This window comes from Leucopleurus acutus (genome assembly GCF_964270905.1).
Source record: "Leucopleurus acutus genome assembly, chromosome: 20".
Taxonomy (NCBI): Eukaryota; Metazoa; Chordata; class Mammalia; order Artiodactyla; family Delphinidae; genus Leucopleurus; species Leucopleurus acutus.
The window spans coordinates 30876252-30900305 of record NC_139162.1 but is presented as its reverse complement, the minus strand read 5'-3'; the positions used below and the strand labels follow the sequence as shown (position 1 = coordinate 30900305).

Sequence of the window (24054 nt, the reverse complement as noted above, 5' to 3'; positions counted from 1 at the left end):
TAACAGTGATAACATGATAAGCTCCTTAAAAAACTTTGATAAATGTACTACAATTGGGCTTCCCTGGTGGCGCAGTGGTTGAGAGTCCGCCTGCCGATGCAGGGGACACAGGTTCGTGCCCCGGTCTGGGAAGATCCCACATGCCACGGAGCGGCTGGGCCCGTGAGCCATGGCCGCTGAGCCTGCGCGTCCGGAGCCTGTGCTCCGCAACGGGAGAGGCCACAACAGTGAGAGGCCCGCGTACCGCAAAAAAAAAAAAAAAAAAAATGTACTACAGTTAATGTTTAATCAAACAAGGATATCAACATGGTAAATAAACATTTGCACTAATAAGCTTTAAAAAATTAACAGCCATTGTACTGACATTATTAGTGATATTTAAGAGAGTCCAATCAACTGTGGGCAGCTATATCAGAATGCTGTCCTTACCCTAAAGGCACCTTGAATCTGAGAGAGAAGATACTAATGTGGAACACCATATTAATATATAAACCAGTCAGTGCTTCAAACAGCCAAAGTTTATAAGATTGTACTCACCAACCAAACTTGCTGTGCAAAATATTCGACCGCTTTTTTCTAGAATTTCATGGAATCTCAATTGACATGCTGCGATTGTTTCATAATCTGTGCTGTAAGCCTGGTGGACCTCAAGAGTTATAGTATTTTTCTGAATGTATTGTAAGAATAAGTCATTAACATGAACGAGATATTGAGAAGTAAAGTTATATTCTGGGTGAAGGCCCCGCACTATGGGAGTTGTCTGTAGTTCAAAATCATAGAAAGCAAAGGTACAGAAGGTGACAGGCTCTTTATCTCCAGATGCCTGTAACACTTCAGAAGAAAAGGTTACTTTGTTGATATGGATTTCAAATAGGTTTTCGCCTCGTTCTAACTGAATGGTTTCATCAAACTCATCAACGGAGTCATCTGGCGTGATTTCTGGTTTAAATTTGTACTGCTTGGTGCCATAGGCAATATCCTTTAATTGGGCTGCAAGAGAAGACACACAGTTTAGAGGTTTTAAAGTATTGACATATAAAGATACAAACTGGCTTTTGAAGTGGTAGGAAGTCTGAGTGCTTTTGGTGTATAGTCTCAATCTTAAATTCTATGACTACACTGTTTTTTCTGTAAATGATACTGTATTATAAAGAAATCTATCATTTATTTTGACATCACTTATTAAAAAAATTACAACTTAAGTGGTAATACAGGTTATACCAGGGAAACAGAAAAAGAAAAAAAAAAGGCCCTTGAATGAACAGCTGAGGTAAATATTTAGATTTCACTGCTCCTTTGCCTCTGCTCTATTGTCTTCTCTCCTATAAAGTCAATTTCTCTTTCCACTAGCTCCTTCCCTTCAGCTTACTAAAATATATATTTTTCTACTTTTGCAGAATGATGGATATGTTTATCATCTTGATTATAGTGATGGTTTCACAGGTGTATACATAGGCCCAAACTCACCAAATTGTGTACTTTAATAGTGCAATTTAAGGGCTTCCCTGGTGGCGCAGTGGTTGAGAGTCCACCTGCCGATGCAAGGGACACGGGTTCATGCCCCGGTCCGGGAAGATCCTACATGCCGCAGAGCGGCTGGGCCCGTGAGCCATGGCCGCTGGGTCTGCACGTCTGGAGCCTGTGCTCCGCAGCGGGAGAGGCCACAACAGTGAGAGGCCAGCATACCGCCAAAAAAAAAAAAAAAAAAAAAAAAAAATAGTGCAATTTAAAATGTGTTTATTACATTTCTAAGAAGCTGCTTTTAAAAAAGATATCTCTCTTTCTAGATTAGAACATTCCCTCACACCATATAGAAAAATAAACTCAAAATGGTTTAAAGACATAAATGTAAGACATGAAACCATAAAACTCCTAGAAGAGAACACAGGCAGAACACTCTTCGACATGAGTTGTAGCAATATTCTTTTTAGATCTGTCTCCTAAGGCAAGAAGTAAAAGCAAAACTAAACAAACTGGACCTAATTAAACTTAAAAGCTTTTGCACAGCAAAGGAAACTATTGACAAAATGAAAAGACAACCCACTGAATGGGAGCAAATATTTGCAAATGATGCGACCGACAACGGGTTAATATCCAAAATACATAAACAGCTCATACAACCCAATATCAGAAAACTAAAAAACTCAGTCGAAAAATGGGCAGAAGACCTGAATAGACATTTCTCCAAAGAAGACATACAGATGGCTGACAGGCACATGAAAAGATGCTCAACATTGCTAATTATTAGAGAAATGCAAGTGAAACTCACAATGAGATATCACCTCACACCTGTTGGAATGACTATCGTCAAAAAGTCTACAAACAACAAATGTTGGAGAGGATATGGAGAAAAGGGAACACTTGTGCACTGTCGGTGGAAATATAAACTGGTTCAGCCACTGTGGAAAACAGTATGAAGGTTCCTCAAAAAATTAAAAATAAAACTACCATATAATCCAGCAATTCCATTCCTGGGTATATACCCAGAAAAAATGAAAACACTAATTCAAAAAGATACACGCACCCCAATGTTCACAGCAGCACTATTTACGATAGCCAAGACATGGAAGCAACCCAAGTGCCCATCAACAGATGAATGGATAAGGAAGATATGGTGTAATACATAATGGAATATTACTCAACCTTAAAAAAGAATGAAATGCTGCCATTTGCAGCAACGTGGATGGACCTAGAGAATATTATACTTAGTGAAGTAAGTCAGAGAAAGCACGTAGTGTATGATATCACTTATATGTGGAATCTAAAAACGATACAAATGAATGTACAAGTAAAACAGAAATAGACTCACAGATATAGAAAACAAACTTGTGGTTACCAAAGGGGAGAAGGAAGAGGAGGGACAAATTAGGAGTAAAGAATTAACAGATACAAACTACTATATATAAAATAGATAAACAACAAGGATATATTGTATAGCACAGTGAATTACAGCCATTATCTTGTAATAACTTATAATGGAGTATAATCTATAAAAATACTGAATGACTATTCTGTACACCTGAAACTAATAATATAAATCAACTATATTTCAATAAAAAATAAATAAGAAGATGTATCTCTTTCTAGATACACATTTCCCCTGCCATGTTACATCCAACTTTCTTAAAAGAGTAACGTATATTTGTGTCTCCAATTCCAAATCTAACAGACACTCTTCAACTTCCTGCAAAAAGCATCTGCCTTATTTTTCTCGTGAAACTACTCTAGAAAAGGTCACCAATAACTAACCAGTTTCTAGATTGAATGGTCCTTGTGTTATTTGAGTTCTTTGCTTAATTGACATTGATGACCACATTGTCTTTTGTGAACTTTTGTGAGCTTTCATGTCATCGTCTGCCCTGCTTGTCCTCCTACCTCTCTTCTTCTTCTTTTTTTTTTTTGCGGTACGCGGGCCTCTCACTGCTGTGGCCTCTCCCGTTGTGGAGCACAGGCTCCGGACACGCAGGCTCAGCGGCCATGGCTCATGGGCCCAGCCGCTCCATGGCATGTGGGATCTTCCTGGAGCGGGGCACGAACCCGCGTCCCCTGCATCGGCAGGCGGACTTTCAACCACTGCGCCACCAGGGAAGCCCCTACCTCTCTTATTCTTTAAGGGTTTCTCTTCCTCTGCTAGTTTGCTGGGGTTCTGTTTTTATCCTCTCTTTAGTCTACATATTCTCATGAGTAATCACATCCCCTTTTATTTATTTGAAATATAGCTGATTTACAATGTTGTGCTAATTTATGCTGTACAGAAAAGTGACTCAGTTATACACATATATACATTCTTTTTTAAATATTCTTTTCCATTATGATTTATCCCAAGAGACTGGATATAGCTTCTTGGGCTACACATTAGGACCTTGTTGTTTATCCATTCTAAATGTAATAGTTTGCATCCACTAACCCCTAACTCCCAGTCCATCCTTCTCCCTCTCCCACTCCCCCTTGGCAACCACAAATCTGTCCTCTACGTCTGTGAGTCTGTTTCTGTTTTTTAGATAGGTTAATTTGTGTCATATTTTAGACTCCAGGTGTAAGTGATATCATATGGTATTTGTCTTTCTCTTTCAGACTTACTTCACTTAGTGTGATATTCTCTAGTTGCATCCATGTTGCTGCAAGTGGCATTATTTCATCCTTTTTTATGGTTGAGTAGTATTCCATCGTATACATGTACCACATCCTCTTTATCCATTCATCTGTTGATGGACATTTAGGTTGTTTCCATGTTTTGGCTATTGTGAACAGTGCTGCTATGAACATAGGGGTGCAGGTATCTTTTTGAATTATAGTTTTGTCCAGGTATATGCCCAGGAGTGGGACTGCTGGATCATATGGTAGTTCTGTTTTTAGTTTTGTGAGGAACCTCCATACTATTTTCCATAGTGGCTGCACCAACATATATTCCCACCAACAGTGTACAGGGGGTCCCTTTTCTCCACACCCTCTCCAGTATTTGTTATCTGTAGACTTTTTTTTTTTTTTGCAGTATGCGGGCCTCTCACTGTTGTGGCCTCTCCCATTGCGGAGCACAGGCTCCGGACGCGCAGGCTCAGCGGCCATGGCTCACTGGCCCAGCAGCTCTGCGGCATGTGGGATCTTCCCGGACTGGGGCACGAACCTGTGTCCCGTGCATCGGCGGGCGGACTCTCAACCACTGCGCCACCAGGGAAGCCCCATCTGTAGATTTTTAAATCATGGCCATTCTGACCGGTGTGAGGCTGTACCTCATTGTAGTTTTGATTTGCATTTCTCTAATGATTAGTGATCACAACCCCTTTTATGACTTCTGTTACTATCAATATTCTGAAGATGCTCATATTTCTATTTTTAATTCAGATTTCTTTCCTCAATTCCAGACCCACACATCTAGTGGCTTGCTGAGCCCTCTATCTAGATACCCCTAGGCACAACAAACTCAATATACCCAAAGCAGAATGGCTCATATTGTCTTCTAGTTACTTCTGTACCTTGAATTTCAAGTGATGATGTTAGCCTTCATCCAGCTGCCTAAGCTAGATATCACAGTGTCATCCCAGGTTCCCCCCCACCTTTTTTTTACTCTCCCCACATCTGTAGGGTCACTGCTATTCAAAAATATTTCCTAAGTCTTTAGCAAATTTGTCCCTGTCCTCTGCATCTCCACTGATGCTACCTTACTTACACCCTCAGTGTTTATTACCCAGATTAGTAATGGAACCCAATTCCTTCCTTCCTTCAAATTTTACTCATTCTTCCCAATACCTATAGCATAACCTCCAAAATGAAGTTCTGGGTGCACTACTCTCTACCTTAAAAATTCCTTGGTGCTTCTCTAGGTTAATAAGGTTCAGACTCATCAGGGTGGCAAATGGGGCCTTCAGGATTTGGTTCTTACCAGCCTTAAATCCAGGTTCTTCTCCATTTACTAAACCTGAGTTCCAAACAGACAGATCCACATGCATCTTCTCAAATGAATGGCAGTGCTTCACATTTAGGGCATTTTTACCTGCTTCGTTTACTTTCTGGAAAGCCTTTCATTGTTTTTACTTAGTGGTGAATTCTGTCATCTTTAAAGCCTCCAAACCTACTGTGTGGGGTCTTCCCTGAATCTTCAGGTATAAATAGGCATTCTCTCCTCAATGTTTCCTTGGGAGCTTTTGCATTTTTCTAACTTCACACTCTTCACAGTAAAGTATAACTGTCTACTTACTTGTTCACAACTTACAAGTTCTTGGAGGAAAAAGCCTGAGCTTTTTCCGTTTGTATTCTCACTGCCTAGCACTTTGCTTAGGATACATTAGGAACTTGAGCATGTTTATGGAATCAATCAATGAGTTTAGGACACAGATAGAATATATTGGTAAAGACTTAGTGAGGCTTGAAAGGAATGAAAATCTCAAACTGAGTGACCTCCCTGTTATTCAGGAAAATTTCATTAAGTGAATTTTTATTGAGTACTCCTTGAAATAAAAGGAACACACTGCTCTTTGGCTTTGGAAAACCCTGTTCAGTCAGATGACGATAGTTACTGAACCCTTCTACTTAGAGCAATGGTTCTCAGAGTGTGGTCTGGGAACCCCTGAGGGTACCTGAGACTGTTCTGGAGGTCTGTGAGGTTAAAACTATTTTTAAAATAATACTAAGATGTTATTGGCCTTTTTCATTCTTAGTCTCTTACAAGTGTATAATAGAGTTTCCCAGAATCTATGTGATGTGTGATATCATAACAGATTGACTGTAGAAGCAGATATAAAAACCCAGCTGTTTTCTATTAAGACAGATGCTGAAAAGATTTGCAAAAATGTTAAGCAATTAAAAAAATTTAAAACTATGTCGCTTGTCTATTTTTTTGGTATGGAAAATATACCTATTAAAAAATAAAACTGTAATTTATGTTAACATGTAATGGGTTAATTATTATTTTAGCATGCCAAATATTTTTTAAATTTCTCATTTTTAATTTCTAACATGATAAATATCATGAATATAACCCATATAAACATAAGGCCTTTTGGATTCTCAGTGATCTTTAAGAGTGTAAAATTACTGCTGGCACAATTACTAAGCCTGCGCATCTGGAGCCTGTGCTCCGCAACAAGAGAGGCCGCGATAGTGAGAGGCCCGCGCACCGCGATGAAGAGGGGCCCCCGCTTGCCACAACTAGAGAAAGCCCTCGCACAGAAACGAAGAGCCAACACAGCCATAAATAAATAAATAAAATTAAAAATAAATAAATAAATAAAATTTAAAAAAAAAAGGCAAAATTCCTTAAAAAAAAATTACTGCTGGCATAGATCACTGAATTTAAGTACTGTATGGCAGGGAGCATGAAAGAGAGACAAAGTACTTATCACTGTAGAACTTATTATGTTGCAGTCATAGAGAATATGCAAAACTGCACCGGTGTATATAATACAATCCTTAAACATATTTTTTGAGTACATGAGAGTAAAAGTGGCAAGTGCTGAGGTACTGTTGTTCAAAGTACAGTCTTACACCTGCATGTGAATTGCTTGGAATTATTTCTAAATATATCAAATCAGAGACCCCAAGATCTCCAGGGGTAGGGCCCAGGAAGCTACCTTTGAAACAAGTTCCCCATGTAATTTTCTTACTTGCTAAAGTCTGAAAACCACTGTAAGGGCATTTCAAGTAGAGGGGTGGCTAGCAGTAATTGGAGCCAGCTTTCTGGCATGGGCACACATTTGCTTAGATTCTGAAGCAGGGAAGGGTATATCCTGGAGTCAGAGTAGAAAGGAGGTTCAGATGGAGCAGACAAAGCCCTGGTGGTGGGACCGAACAAGATGCATCTGACAAAGAGCAAGCCGACTTGTTTGGCTGAGATACATAGTTTGCTTAGAAGAGAAATTAGAAATGATGTGGTTAAATTTAGTCTGTGGTACTACTTTATGAAGTACTTTGAAATCTTGCCTGCAACACCGAATTCAAAAAGCAGTAGGGAATTACTAAAAATTCTTGAGTAGAAAAGTATCAGATAAAAACAGCCTTTCTGGTAACTTATTATTATAGTTAATAAATTGGGGAAAAAAAGAGCAAAAAGAAAGTGTGAGTGTACATTTGGATGACATTTTCAACTGCTGTAAAAATCCACTCCTCTAGTTACTGTGGACAAAGAATTGTGCACGTTGTACCTTCTAGTTTCTGGATGCGTGCAGCCCTGATATCAAGAAGGTGGACATACTGTTCCACTCTGAGTTCATAATCTTGCTGCAAATTTTCCATCTTCTGGGTCACCGCCTCAACTTCCATCTAAAAAAATAAAGATAACAAGTTTCATTACTCAGGATTTGTTCCATTTTCATTTGTTAAAGCAACTATGATTCAAGCATTTTTTAGATCCTGGGGATACCGGGAGCTATAAGCCGTTGTTTCCTGACTTCAAAGAGCTTACAGTTTAGAAAATTATGCTTGGCAGTGTTCATTAACCAGGAGTAAAACCCACAAAACTCTGGGTCCCTCTTAAGGAGTGGTGACCCATTTGTTAGAAGCTAATATAACAGGCGGCTGTGGCAGGACCAACTGCAGAGCATGCCGGCGTTGGTGAATACGTCGCCATGATTCGTTCCCTAAAACCAGGCACTGAAAAAATTACTTGTTTTAGAACTCTTTAGTCAGGAGTATCTAGATACAAGGCTAAATTCCAGGCATGTGGTAACACATGATAATAGATCATAACAGATGCTAATACATGATACTGCTTTGAAATGTAAATCATCAGTAGAATATTATGGGAAACCTATCCTCCCGATTTAGTGTATTATATTACCTGATAATCTTTATTAATTTTATGTTGCATAATTAGCATGTTTCTTGTCTTTTCAAGTTCTTGCACTGTTTCTGCATGAGTTGCTTGCAGCTCTTTCATGGAGTGTTCTAGATCTTTATTAATTTTACTGTCTACTTTTTCTAAAAAAGAAAGGTCTCCATTTTTTTGTGATTTTTGAGCCTAAAACAAAAACATATTTTATTACCAAAACAAGAGTTTCTAAAATGTAACTGTGAATTAATATGGATATATTAAGAAACAATCATTAATTGAAAACAGATATATTTCCATTTTCCGTTAGGAATAAAGCAGTCCTGATATAGAATACATATTTGGATAGACACTTGGAACAATTACAGAGAAATAAAAAAAAGTTTATTACTTCACGAAGTAAAAAAGAATCATGTACGTTTATTTCTATTCTTCATTTGATTAAAATCTATACCATGATGGTCTAAAAGGAAAGAAATGTACTGTATCTTCTTGTAAATAACAGAATATTCTAGAACTAGAAAATATCTTCTGGTGACATATATAATTCAATATTTTACTTAAGATAATAAGGTGCACCAAGGTCTCTTAGGACAGAAAACTGCTGGTTAGTTTTATAGTGGGGCATATAAAAGTAAAATGTTTGTTACAGTTGGGGAAAGTGCTTTAAATACGAGTTTTTGAGGTCTACTTTAATGTAATTTTGATGTCATTATGAAATATGTATATGCTGTAACTAAATGTCACCTGACCACTTTTCCTGAATAATTCATTCTCCAAGTATAAAGGTTACAATAAGGGTCATCATTATGCTGAAACAGTTATATGTAGACATGAAATTCATGATGAAGTTTAGAAAGTTACCTTTATAAGCAGGAGAGCTTCACTCAATTCATCAGCATTAATATCACTCTCCTGCAAAAGACAGAGTAAGGAAAAGCTCACAATGGAAAGTGCAAGAGACATTCCAACTATGTAGATTACCCTCATGGAACATAAACTGCAAGATACCATGAATTAATAAACTAAGTTATCTATTTGTATTCTTTTGCGTTGTGGTATAGTGTTTTCTTTACGTATGAAATATTTAGATACAAATTTGGAGTTCGTTTCCTAAATGAGAAAATAGTTCACCTGGTTGTAAAACTTCATGCAGTTTTTAAGTTCATCAAGTTGTTGCTTTTGTTCCAGGTACTGTAACTGTAGTTCTCTATTTTCTTGAATGATCTTCTCATTTTGGTCTTAAAAAATGAAGTCGACACAATTCGAAAGGTAAGTGAGAATGAGGTATAAGAACACATTTTAAATTGACTTAATTCATGAAACACACCAAGCTCAATCTAGCATTGTTCTGGCCAGAGAGGAAATTGAGCTAGCACCTTAGACTAAGGCAGCAGGGGAATGAGGAACAAATGAACACTATCATGTGTCTACCATATGATTCACTTGCTTATCAAAAACTTAGGACTTAGTTTCACAGTATTAATATAAGGAAATTGTGGCCTCTGGAACTTCAAAGGAACATTCTGTCTAAAATACCTATGAAAATATGTTTCTAAAGCTATGATTTTTACTTACTTATTAAGGGTCCTGAAAGGCATGCAAAAAAAATTTTTCTCTTTTAGTTTTTTCTAATTGACTTCCTTGAGTTATCTTTTCCTAATTCAGCATAAAGTCTTTTTATTAAAACAAGATAATTTCTGATAATAACTCTGGAATTATAATCAACCCCATTTTTAATAAATCTTTTAAGAGAGGAGAAATGGATTCTCAACGAGTGCATGGTAGTATCAATAATAATTCATGTGTGTTCTTTATTCACAGAGTTCACACTATTAATTAGGAATGGAGATAGGTTACCTTTGCCTATGTGCTCATTTGCCATGACCCACAAGCAGGCGTATAGGGTAGGGCTACAGAAGACGGCAAATCCATAGAGAGACTAATTTTTCACTCTCTGCATTAAACATGCTTAACTCAGAAAAAAGAAAGCATAATAGCTAGCTAACAAATCTACTCTTTAGTCCTATGTTCTTAAGTGTACTTCTTTACTAGAGTTCGTTGTGGTGGTCAAGTATTCTCCTTTGTGGGCTCCCTGTGGGCTGACTCTAAACCATGATATCCAAAGTGTCTCTACTAATTTCATCCTGCTCACAAAGATTTATGATCATCATCCCTTTTCTTAAAAAAAGGGAAATCAACATATTTGCCAAGAATTCTTTACATGAATACATTTGCACACTGACTGCATTTTATACAAAAATATGTTTCGGACTTTTATAAAGCTTTGTGCTCCCAAGCCATAAATGCTATATACAAGTAAAAACTGTAAATTACACAGTTAAGAAGAAATGAACTAAATTTGAATATTTTTAATATAACATACTTCTGGCAAATTAAAAAGTAAAAAAAAAAAAAAAGTTACCCTAGGGTATGTAGAGCCATTTTAATATCAAATATGTAAATATTTTTCTTATTGATAAGAGGTTAGAAGGTTATCCTAGAGTACAAATTACTAATATTCAGTGAAATAAATGAAAGAATTTCCAAATGTGAACAATACTTGGAAATATTTAAGGTAAAGATCAAACATTTATCTCTATACTAAAAATCAGGATTAATAATAAATATGAATTCTTATGAGATAAATTTGCTTTTTTGGTTAGAGAGTAGAGTAAGAATGTGGAACCCTTTATTTGATGTTGATTAGGTTAAAACAACATCCAGATAGAATGACTAGGTAACAAAAAAGGAGGTAAATGTAGTCAGCAAGAAGTAAAACCAAGGTCCTGAGGATAATGTAATTTCCTTCTCTGGCTAGTGAAACTTTTAAGGGTTCTGAGGGGAACCAAAAGTGTAAGGACATGACCGTTCCATCTTCATCCAGACGCAGTGTATATTATTCCTATGCTGTCTTCTATTCTCTCAATTTTTCAGAGCAGGGTCCTGAGAATAATACGCTACTGGTATAAATAAACTTACTCAAATATTTCTTCCTTTTCTGATTTTTCGTTCAACAGCTATGTTCCCACTTACCTGGTAGTTTTAAAACCAGGGCTTTATTAGTGGGAAAATAACTTATTAGGGGGAGAAGATATTACTGAGCACCAGTAACTTTCTCTCTACTGAATTTTATGTAGAATTCTCTACTATATTTTTCCTTTCTTAAACTGTTTACTGGGGATGTCACTCCTGGGACTTTAAAACGTATGGAGACATTATAGTTCAAAGAGGAAATAGACTTGCTGAATTATAATATGAAAAATCAAAGCACCCTGTACAAGATGAAAAATAACCTCTTTACCTATGATTTGACAAAAAGCAGGTTAAGCTAAACAGCATTTTATTCAAATGAGATAACATTTCACTCTTTTAAAATTATGTTCTTCAAGCACACCATTAATAAGCAGAGTGCAGAGAACAATTCAACTAAACAATTTTCAGAGCTCCTTTGTGCTAATATCTTCAGCTGTGATCAATATAACCATATGCATTATGCTGAATTATGCATTTCAGCTAAAGATAGAAAGGAACTTTCAAAAGCAGGCCCTTAAACACATGCAGTTAATTTAAGCATTAACCAAATGCAAACTGCATTTACATATCCTTCCCCAACATATTCGCACAATCTGAAACTAATTTGTACCTTGAATAAAGAGGTGAGTATTCTCTAAAAATAATTTGCCAGTTAGATGAATGACTACAAGAAGCCAGGGAAACATCTTCTGGCAGAGAACACTTGATACATGAAAAGGTAAATGTGTGAAGAGACTTCAAAGTAAAATTAAACAATTTTGAAATCTGTAATACAAAAAAGCAACTTTCTAAATGTTAAAAGATTTCCTTAAATAGACAACTTCAATTTTTTGTTTAGTATTTTCCTGGAAAAAATTGTTTAAAGGCTGTATTATTTTTCTTATAATCTATTTTAACATTTTCACAAAGAAACAAAAACTGAAATTATTAGACCTGTAAATTTCAGGTATGCAAGCAAAAATAACTAAAATAATAGTTGCATTAAAAAGAAAGGTTCAGTTCCAGCAATTTTTCTTAAGAAAATAATCGGATAAATGTGTAAAGATTTGTGTAGAAAGATGTTCAGGGTACTTAGAAAAGCTGAAGCTATTTAAAAATTCAACAATAGAAGACTGTTAAACAAACAATCTATGGTACATCCTCACACTGGAAAACTATGACAGCCATTATAAATGATGATGATGCGGATTTATATTTATACTGAAGGAACGATTTCACAATACAGCAAATAAAAAAGCACATTATAAAATTGTATGTATACATATAGAAACAACTCTGGAAGGACATATAAAGAATATCAATGGTGATTACGTTGAGGGCTGTGGGACTGAAAAGAACCCCCAGACTTAATCCAACAGTAATAAACAGGTTTTAAAAGACCACCAAGATTCTATCCTCTTAAGAGTTTCTTACCAGAGACCAATTCAAATGTGTAAAGATAAGAGTTTTGGAATTTTTGATATCTAGGGAAGTACAGAAAGCACGGGAACAAGAAAGGTTTATTTCATTTCTCTTTCCTTAAGAAAGAAAAGAGAGAGGAAATACAGAGCCCTTCCACTTCGGTGGGAGAATTTATTGAGCAACTACTAAACAAAGCACTCTGTTAGGTATCCAACACTACATGTTAAAGTTAGGAACTAAGAATCTTTGACATAAAAACTTTAAAATATCCACCCAGTCAGAAATCATATCATTTTATTCTACTCACAGTCTTCTGGAGAAAATTTCATAAACCACTTGGTAAATAAATACTGCACACATATTTCATTGAAATTAAGACCCCATTGATTATAAGATGTGTTCCAATTTCAGACTTCTTAAAATGCTAAAAAAAAGTTACACCATAATTTAAAAAATGTTATCACCTATAAGATGCTTCCCAATTTCAGAGATATTAAAATGGGAAAAAAAATCTTCTTAGAGTTAACAAATATGGCATTGTGATCTAAATCAATATAGAGAGTACTGACTAGATATGTAACTGTTTTTTTAACTGAGTCTGCATTAAACTTTCACATGTTCTCATGCAACTGAATTGCAAGTGTCAAAAGGAGCAACCTTATTATCACATCGCTGGGTTTACCTACTGGCTGAGCAAACAGATGCAACGCTTGAAGCAATTAATTCACTTCCCTGATTGTGCATTTGTGTGTATATGTGTGTATAACATAGTAGAGCAGACATCTACTTTAATTATATAATTATTTTACTTCTGTGAGACAAGGTGAGATCTGGGACTCATAACATGTAACTTACTAATGATTATTATTTTAGCAGGGACATCTTGACAAGGCTTCTTTATTTAGGTTCTCTGTCACGGAACAGAATTAGCCATCTCACTATCAGATCAAAAACAGCCAAGCAAGACTTCTGCCGTCCTCGGCTGTCTTACACTGCCTTTTTATTTTTTTCCACTGCACCTGCCACCACCTCGTGTATCACATATTTATTTAATTACTGTCAGTTTCTCCCTCTTGAATTTATGCTGCATGAGGACCAGGTCTTTGTTTTATTCATTGCTGTATCCCCAGAACTTAGAATAGTGCCTAGCACATACTGGTGCTTAATAAACACTTGTTGACTCTTGAATAAATTCAGGAAAATTAAACAAATTAAAGACAACCTGAACAAGAGTAACTCTGAGAAAAAAATAATTCCTTTGGCATATACACTAAGCTGAGTAAAGGGAAATTTTCAGCAATCAATACACTCATAAAAGTGGATGACTGTTAATATAGGCTGTGTCCCTAGTACGCAGCAAGGTGCCTGGCAAAACAGCAGGCGCTGTAATAAGTACTTATCAAGTCAGTGAATAACAATGAGTAACACGCATGTCTGAAACGAGTAAGTCAGTAGTCATTTTACATGTACCTCTTTCAGTTTTTAATCTGTCAAGGATTTCAGTTTTGTCTGTTAAATCGGATTTTAAGGCAGTCTCGAGTTGAGCAATCTGTACTTTCAGCTGCTGTTCCTTTAACTTCCATTGCTCTTCATGGGCAGCACTGAAGGCACTGCAAAACACACGTGACAGGCAAGGAGAGCTTGGAAATCAGCTTCAACCGAAAATAATAAAGAGAAAAGCTTTTAGTGGCACAGAGACCACTGTCATCATGTCTTAGGAATTAAGTAAACATATGCTGGTCTGCTGCTGTTGAAACCAAGGCGCCTTTCTCAGGCTGCGGTTAGGCAACATGAAAGAGTTTGTGGGATGAGCAAAGGAACTGGCCTTAATTTAGAGCTCTAAAGTCAGAGAAGTTGGCAGTGTGCAGCTTTTGTGGGACTAGTAAAGGAATTCAGATACTGTACATACTCCAGAGGAATCCACAGTTCCAAACCTCAGCAGCAGACATCGGACAAAACCATTCTCTACCACGAATAAACCCTAATACAGAGAAAAGGGACTCCCCACCTGATCTTTAATTCCAGAATTTGAAACTTTTAAAGAGTCTGTGATAATAGCATATTTACAAAATACTGGCCACAAAATGATAGCATTTTGAATTATAAGACGGCGATTCTGATATTAAGAAGCAATGATCATGCAGTTTTTGTCCTAAAAAGCAAACAGCAATAGGCTAAAAACAAACGGTTTTACTCATAACGCATGACTGGGGTGAAAACCCAGTAAGAACACCTTGATAAGGATGATGTAGATAGAATTATTATTCCTCAATAAAAGTGTAGCAGTTTAAACTATCATGAAAATCTACTAATGATCAGCCCCGGGATTTTGGAAGAATCAGCTGAAAAATAACTAAATGGTACACAGAAGCTATACAGTAAACATTCGTTTAGGCCAGTGGTTCCCAAATGCTGGCCTACGTGAAACACTGGTGCTAGGTTAAAAATGCAGATTCTGGGGCCCAGGGATTCATAGTTTTCCCCAGGTGATAGCCAGGTTTTGGAAAAACTGATCTTGATCTGTACTTCAGCAGAAAACTATTAGCTGTGAAGCTTGATATGACTGAATAATTATCAGCAGCTTTGACCCTTCTGCTCATTTTAAACCCAGTAAAGGAACCAGAAATTTACAAAATCTGGTTTTGTACTGATGATGAAGTAAATGGAAAAGAAACTTCTTATTGAAAATTGCCCTTAATGTTGCTCCCAGCTAGTCTGAGGTTTTAGTCCAAAAGAGATACTTTTCTGGGAGGCATAGCTTTCAAAAGAACAAAAAACTGTATATTTATTTTACAGTCTGAATGTTTCTATTGCATTTAAAATAACATGACCTTAAAAATAAATGGAATTCTAGAAGTTTCTCTAAATATGACATCTGTTTCTTCAATCAGTGTTCTCATTTTGCGTATGGAACCTTAAAAAAATACATGGATCTGGTATACTAATGTTTTAAGCTAATTTTATCAAAGGTAGAGTTACCTAGGTTTAAATGAAATCCAAATATGTACTTTAAATACTAAAGTAAAGAATATTCCCTTACATTTTCATTTTTTGATAAAGGACAAATATATTTCAAAGTATATATACCAAACACATACACATGTATACATACATGTGAGTGTATATGTGTGTGTGTGTCTCTTATTATTAAAAGTATGTACTACCCGGAAAAAAAATTAGCATGATGAAATAGGCACAACCATACATTATATCAGCCGCTAAAAATTAGAAACAGTAGTGTTCCAACAGCATTAGTACCAGCAAAAAAGATCACCAACAGTTAATCTGGCAGAAACATCAGAAGCTGTATGTGTTTAAATTAAGAACAATTTAGCAGCCTGGTTTTTCCAAACCCACAAAATACTAGTGTAAATCAGCATAAGTCACTCTGAATTTAGTCCACTGCTATCTTCCCTCTAAATTTAGGATTACATTCCACTGGAGTTTCATGAGGAATTCCTTTTGAATTTACTGTATTCCTCTATGCTTGGAGCCATCTGTGTAACTATAAATGGTAAACCACATCTGGCTCCATTTTCTTTGTAGAGGCTGTGTACATGATTAAATCTGCATATGAGAACAGTCTTTGAGAACCTTTTATTCATGAAAATGTTTTTGTACATTGCCTACAGTGACAACTGAGGAGGGGATCATAGTTGGTCTTTGTGCACATTTCATTGTTACATTATGTTGCTGGAGTGATAAAATATCAATCTGCAGTGGAATGCCCATTGGTTCCTGTGGTCATTGGCATGTCCATTGGCAGTCATGGGTCAGCATACTGTAAATACACACCCTCGATCAACAACATGATAAGATAAAAAAAAAGAGTTGAAGAATTCATCTCCACCCTAAGGTCTTTTATCTTACAGAATGAATTCCTTTTATTCCAATGTTCAAGGGTATCCTAATATGAGAGATAGGGAAGAATAAGCTCTAATCATCCATAAAGAAATCTGTAGGTACCTTAGTTAGGCCTAGTGGAAATTAAATGCATATTAACATGGGGATATTTCACTTACTAAAGGAAAAACGATGCCCCAAATGTACTCAGTTTGATTTCTGGGAAGCACAAAGTGCTCATTTAGGATCATAGGAGCTTTCATGTCTCCTAGAATATTGTAGGGGACAGGTGTTCGCGTTACAGCAGCGGTCCCCAACCTTTTTGGCATCAGGGACTGGTTTCGTGGAAGACAATTTTTCCACGGACAGGGGTGTGGGGTGGATGGTTCAGGCGGAAATGTGAGCGATGGGGAGCTGCAGACGAAGATTCACTCGCTCCCTGCCGCTCACCTCCCGCTGTGCGGCCTGGCTCCTAACAGGGGGTTGGGGACCCCTGCTTTACAGAAATGGAGCACAGAGAGTCTATGGGTGGTCAGCAGTGCTCGCTTAAATTTTGGATATTAGATGGCTATCACATTGTAAAAACCTGAATCATCCAATTCTTAAAACAGTTAATATCATCTTCAAAAACTGGACCAACTCTTCTTTTAAATAGTTATTAGATGAGTGTCTCTCAGGGAGTTAATACCTTAAAATCACCTTTAACAAGAGTCTCTGGATTCAAACTCAAATTGACTGAGTCTGAATTGGATGGTATTGGGGGATGGGGAGGAGGGAAGGCGGGGAGGTTTCACAGGGCTGGTGAAGCCTCCATTTTATTGTTTTCCAAGTTACTGATATACATTATAGTTGAAGGACTACTGCATTCATCAGCTATATCACCCTAAAACTATATACTAACTTCAAAAATGAGACCCAGCTGTACTATATTATAGTATAGAATTTCTCTCTGACCAAATAGAAAGACTTAATTGCAAAAATTTTATTCTGAGTTTTTTAAATGAACATTTCTTAAAGTTATACTTATTTCTTGGCATAGTATCAAACATGCTATAACGTATTAAAAAAGGCTCATACCAAATACTAACATGAAGATTTTACCTTACCAGATGATTCTCTAATATGTCATATGTCAAATAATAAACACATTAAAAATATCATTGGAAAAAGGAAGATGAGAATGCAATATGCACATCACATTTTTCTCCTGAAAACTAGCCAATTTTGAATAACAAACAAATGCTCTCCTTTTAAAAACATGCTATCACTATGACTAACCAAACAGGGAATATATGTAGTTTGTGATGAGCATTAGTTACTGGCAATGATGAATAACACTGCCATGAAATACAAGAGCTGTAAAGAATCTTGGGGAGGATGTTAATTTTTGTAGAGTTTTTCCAACTATGCTTCTGAAAACACATTATATATTTAAAAAACTGTATTAGAGAATTTTACAGCTCTATTTACTATCACATGTGCTTGCCGGGTTTTGTACCTAAGTGACATTTTTTTTTGACACAAATGTTTTGACACTCATTATACACATTTACTTCCATACACCTCACACAAAATTCAAGTGTAAGCAGCATGATGAAGTCTGTTTTTAATGTGACAGGAAAAAAAAGGCTGCTCAAATGCAAAACATTAAAAATAAAAACCTTTCAAAGTCAGATTTACACTCTTAGATCATCTTCTAATATGGAAAGATAAAGTTTCATGGTGATAAACTAAATATGAGAAAAACATGTCTTTCTTAAAATTTCATTTATGCATTATTCCCAACTAAGTTTAATGTTTTTTATTACAAGAAAGTACTTTCAGTAAATCCTCAAATTGAGGGGAAGTAGAAAATGTATAAGTAATGACCAAATGGCACTTATATTCATGTATTAAGACCATGTTAAATTACTCGAAATTACAAGATGTTAAGATAAATATAAATCAATAAAAATTTCTAAATGTGTGACAGTCCTGTTATTCCATGAATGTTTCCCTTTGCATATACAATTTTCCATTACAATTAAAATCAGAGATAAGCACAGAGAAAAAAAAATTCAAGTTTTAGAGTCAAAAGAAATGGGTTTTAGTCCTGTACTGGAGTCTCAGCAATGCTGTGTGACTCTGTACAAGTCTCTTAAGTTTTCTTGAGTCTCAATTCCCTCATTTATAAGATATGGGGATAACATTATTTTCTCTGCCATATAATATGGTGGAGGTGTGATCTCTCCATATAATGAAATTTTAAAATTTCAAACATACAACTACTATCTACTTAGGTATATATCACTATAAACCTATGCATTGTTCTATAGAGACAGAAATACCATAAAATAGGAGGTATAATAAATGCTTTAGGTAAAATTAATCGGGGCTGATGAGAGTGGGACCAGAACAAAGCACTGAGGCCAACTGATCTGGGAGGGGGCGCAAGGCAAATTCCACATAAAGCTGTTTAGCCAGTCTATCCTTGCTGGAGAGCTCAAGACGTTACTCTAACTGAGGTCTCAAACCGCTATTCGTAACTCTTAATATAATGAGCCCCTGTGCAAATATAATCAACACTAGTATAAGCAACATACATGATACATACCTCTGGAATGATGCGTAACATTAATTTAGTTATCTTTTCAAAGTAAATCAAAATAAAGGCCTCTCCCTACATTCTTCGGTATAATTTGTTTAATTCATAAAATGTAAATTTAGTTTGCAAAACATATCAAACGTAAAACATAGTTAAAAAGTTAAAGATATAACTGTAGATCAGATGGCTATTTTCTGATGTTTCCAAATATGATCAATTAGAAGCAACTGTTGAATATCAGCTCTAACATATATATTTCAATATATATAAAATTTACTTTCATGTAAACCTGTATTTATCATTTATCAGTATCATACACTGAAAAGACTTAAAAATACACACACATCTGTATCATTTAAGTAAACTTAGCTGTAGAGTAGAATTCTGTTTCTAACATTACCAGAAGGGATTAATTTTTAAAATACCATAATTATGAAGCAGATAAAAAAAGAAAAGTAAAGCAGCTCTTTAAAATTCATCTTAAGATAAAGATGCGTGTGTTTTTTGTTTTAAGAAATAGAAAAAATTGTAAGCGAATACCTTCGCTTTCCACCAACAGAATCACACGAAGCTAATAGGCTGGGTAGCCCAGCAGAAGAAACAAGGGCTTGGAGAGACCAAAAGAGGTTCAAATACAATCTCTACTACTTCCCAGCTTTACGAACATAGGCAAATTTACTTAAATCTGTTTTATTTTCATTGTCTGCAAAATGGGCATTAATAATACCTACATTTCCAAGTTGTTGTGAGGAATTTATAACGATGTATGCAGAGTATTTAGCATAGTGCCTGCTAGCTTACAGTTTGCATTCAATAAATGATAGCAGTTGTTACTGACAACAAAGTGATATGGTTTTCTTAGTAACAGACTGCTGCTCAGGTTAAAGAACTTATTACCAATCTCTTAAAAAAGCTTATTTTTCTTTTATAACATATATAGATTTCTTGCAATCATCTGTTGCTAGTTCTTTAATCTATATTAGGTATTCTGATATCCAATGTTTTGATAGAAAAGATCTCAAACAAGAGGAGAGAACATATGGAATCATGATTTACCTGTTATAAAGTTTATCACAGTTTTCCTTTAAAAGTTCCCGTTCCTTTTCTAAATCATTAATTCTATCCTGCAGCTGAAATGAAAAGAAAATTACACATTAGGTGTATAAAACCACGTGGGGATTAAAAAAAACATGTGAGGAGGCTAGCATGTCTTGATTTCTAAATTGCAGCTGTGAACTAGTCCACTTATATCGTCTGTATTTAATTTAGCATTGTTTTTCTTCCAAGTTGTTAAGTAAACATGAAATTAATATTTCTGTTTTAATTTAGTAGGAACGTATGCACTGCTTTATGGCAACATGTACCAAAATTCAATAAAGAACGTGTTAAAAGCTTGCTATTAAGTTTGGGGAAACATAATATTTTTTACTGTCTTCTGCGATGAATTCCATCATTATATTCATTTTGTGTTAATTTCCAGTTGGCCCCCCAAATTAAAAGGATTAACTTTTCTTTTGGTTCGTGGTTCAAACAACTTGTGTCAATCACTATTTACTCTGAAAACACAATTTCTCATGTTACTTGGAATTTACAAAGAACCAGTAGTACATCTTTCAAATGAATGAACAAATAAAATCGTATACCTTGTTTTATCCCAATGAATAATATTTTTAGAAAAAACTCAGGATAATAATTATATCTTGATAACTAAAATGTAGCTTTTTGTATTTATTTCTAGTATTTAAGTTTCATTCACCAGTATATTTTGTTGTTACAACCTTTTCCCATGGATCAGAGTACTCTTAAAATTCATTCTCTTCTCAAAATTCTTTTGATGCTAGTGTGAGACACCGTAAAAGATTCTTCCAAGATGAGAACAGAATGTAGACATCTTATTTCATTTCCATTCTGTTTAAGGACAAGTTTAACAGACTGCAGAAAAAGATTGCGCTAGCTGGGAAACATGAGAAGCAACATGAATAGGAAGATGAGTTTTGAAACAACTTCCTAGAAAAAAAAAAAATTCTCAAAATTGCTGATGTTGGAGGGCAGAACATCCTTCTCCTTAGAGACAGATCTATTCCTATAATTGTTCTGACATCTCAAATGACTAATAAGCTGTTAAGGCTGAGAAAGTTAAGTTCCTCAGGTAATCTGGCATTTGTTCGTTTAAAAATGTTACAGTTTGCTGTCTCCTCAAGGATCCTTAATCCTTTAGATAAATAGTGGATCTCAGCACATTTGCGAGTATTTTTAAGTACCGATTTGCCATGCACATAATATATTGACTATATTTTGCTGTGCTCAAAGTGCCATGCATGTAGTTTAGGATTTTTAAGTCAATATAATATTTAAAATGTCTCTATTTTACTTTTTCAAAATAGTTATAGAGAAGTGTTAATGCAAAGGAATGGCTAAACTTTTTGGGAGCTTACCTCTTCTATTCTTCTTTCAGAAAATGTCATGGAACGTAACTGCTTCTCAAGAGTGCAGCATTTTAAACGCTGCTCTTTAAGCTGCATGTTTAGCTCATCTCCATTTGCCATCAAGGCATCATGGCTGATCCGGAGAGTTTTTTGCTTCTAAAAAACAAAAGGAAAATCCTTTCAAAACTATTTTTGGATTCTGCTTTGAATGAATGATCACCATTCCATAAATGAGTTTACTCCTGAAGTCCATGTTATAGTGTTTATTCTTTATCTCATAATGTATATATGTTACTATATTAATGTGCCATTATACAGTGTATAATGTCTCCATAAAGGATACTCTTGGCCAAAGTGTATCATGAGGAAGAAAATATTTTAGCAGAGTCACACAATGTAGGCTGTTTTTGTCCTTTATTTTATTTCCTCCTAGTTTTCTGACTTGCTGATAGTGACCAGTGAGTAAATTAGTTTTAGCAAGTAATTATTTTTTCTTTTTGCTGTGGTTACAGTGGTTGGACATGCTGTCTAAAAATGCTGCTGCATGGGTTAAAAATAAATGCTGACCATAGATATTCAAACTGAAAAGATCTGTCACCACACCATATAAATAGCCTTGGAAGGTTAGCTTCTAATTGTAATACAATTAAGAATTTCAATTCAGTAAAATAGTTACTGAAGTCTTCTTAATTTTCAAAATTGACCTATTTATGAACATGTTTTAAATTCAATTTTACATACTTACACTAAAGTCTTTTCATAGAGTCCATATGACCCTAACATGTAATGCCTTATCTGCTAATTAAAATCATTAAGTTTCTATTGAAGTTCTTCAATTGTTTAAAAGAAACATGGCTATTGAGCTACTTGAGTCCAATTTTTGTTAATCTTGCTTATAATCACAGAACAGTATCTTTAACCAGCTTTCTCTGTGCTTCATATCTCGGTGAAGCTGTTGGCCTGAACCTCTCAAATCTCTACCCAAAAGAGGTACCTGTGCTATCAAAGACATTTGATATTCACGGTATTTAAACAAATACCTGGAGTCACTGTTAAATGGAAATCAAAACAGTCAAAGTGATAAAAGAATGCAAAATCACTTTTTAATTCCTTTCTTAATGCTGCCTTTTAGAGATGGCTTTCAGCTACACGTATTTTTAATCTCCCTCTTCCATCCATCTGCAGATAGTGTTATCAATCCCACTCTCTAATTAATTTCTCTTTCATACACCCGTCATATTTATATGGAAGGTAGTGTATTACTTGACATTAAGGAGGTACCTGTAGGATGGAAAACATGACCCAGAGTATGGTTGAAAAATATTTATCTAATTCAATAGTGAATTTAGGCTTCAGATGACCCGCTTTGCATCAATTTACTGCTTTCCTTGTTTCAGTACTTCAAAGAAAGTACTGCTTAATATGAATTCTGCTCATCTGGAATGTTTTGGAGTTCATTAATTCCAGAACCTATGTTAATTATGCAGTGCCATAAACAGGAGTCCTCTGATGGCACATTCCTGTGCGGCCATAGTCCTTGGTAAAACAACCATGGGGATAAGAGTCTCAAGTACCGTCAACCGAAAGGTTAGGATTTAAAATAAATACACTGACAGTTGACATGAGGGGTATTCAAATATTTTCTGATACTGGTAGTGACAAAACAAAACAAAACACCACATATCAAAAAAGATTTAACAAAACTTGATTATTAATCTATTCTTAACATTGATCTATCTTGGATATTTCAAAATGCTTAGAACTGAAGATATATGCAAATACATCTAAACCTTCAGTGTTATGTGCCCATATGATTCCAGATAAAAGGAGTTAAAAATAAATTTTCTTCACCTGAGATGCTTTATGATAAATGTGTTTATTATTTTAAGATGACACAGATATTTATAGAAAGTCCAAGCAGTTAGTTATTTCTTTAGTTATTAAGTTATAAATAGCTAACCATACAGGAAGTGAAATTATACACACTTGAGAATAAAAAGAGCAATCTTTAAAAACTACTTTTTAGTGTTACGACGATTCTACTTAAAAAAAAAGTTGAACACTATTTTCGAACCTTTGTATCTATGTATCACCATAATAAAATAAATTATCACAGTACCTCTTGAAGCTGAATAAATTTTCCTTCCATTACTGAAAGAGCATTGCTTTTCTCCACTAGCTGCTTATGAAGCTTAATCATTTCTACGTTGTCCCGAATGTTTGACCTTCAATGACGTATTTAAGAAAAAGAGAGAGACAGAATAAAAGATGCAAGACAAAAGGAAAGAAATTTGTGGTGGGACTACAATTTTTCATTGAATATTACATAGAAAAAAATTTACACACTTGCATATCAGTCACTGAGGTTTTTAGTTTATTATACACTTAGGATAGACTTATTATTTAAAACCAACCAGTAGTCATTCTTGAACTTTGATAAATGCACAGACTCTCAGAGTTTGAAGGGAGCCCCAAATTTGATGACTTTTGTCACTTCTACA

At 35.4% G+C, this 24054-nt stretch overlaps 1 protein-coding gene across 1 annotated transcript in view; it reads right to left on the bottom strand.

Moving 5' to 3' along the window:
• The window catches only part of RPGRIP1L (RPGRIP1 like), a gene marked incomplete at its 3' end in the record, with an annotated part of 96779 nt that overhangs the window by 47976 nt on the left and 24749 nt on the right, over nucleotides 1–24054 (bottom strand). The window contains exons 7-15 of the mRNA XM_082862796.1: nucleotides 23673–23778; nucleotides 21563–21709; nucleotides 20184–20257; nucleotides 14171–14310; nucleotides 9398–9504; nucleotides 9128–9178; nucleotides 8273–8452; nucleotides 7638–7755; nucleotides 538–990 (exon numbers count right to left, since the gene is read on the bottom strand). Of these exons, the coding sequence (XP_082718922.1) occupies nucleotides 538–990; nucleotides 7638–7755; nucleotides 8273–8452; nucleotides 9128–9178; nucleotides 9398–9504; nucleotides 14171–14310; nucleotides 20184–20257; nucleotides 21563–21709; nucleotides 23673–23778 (1376 nt within the window). The remainder of the gene's footprint in view (nucleotides 1–537; nucleotides 991–7637; nucleotides 7756–8272; nucleotides 8453–9127; nucleotides 9179–9397; nucleotides 9505–14170; nucleotides 14311–20183; nucleotides 20258–21562; nucleotides 21710–23672; nucleotides 23779–24054) is intronic.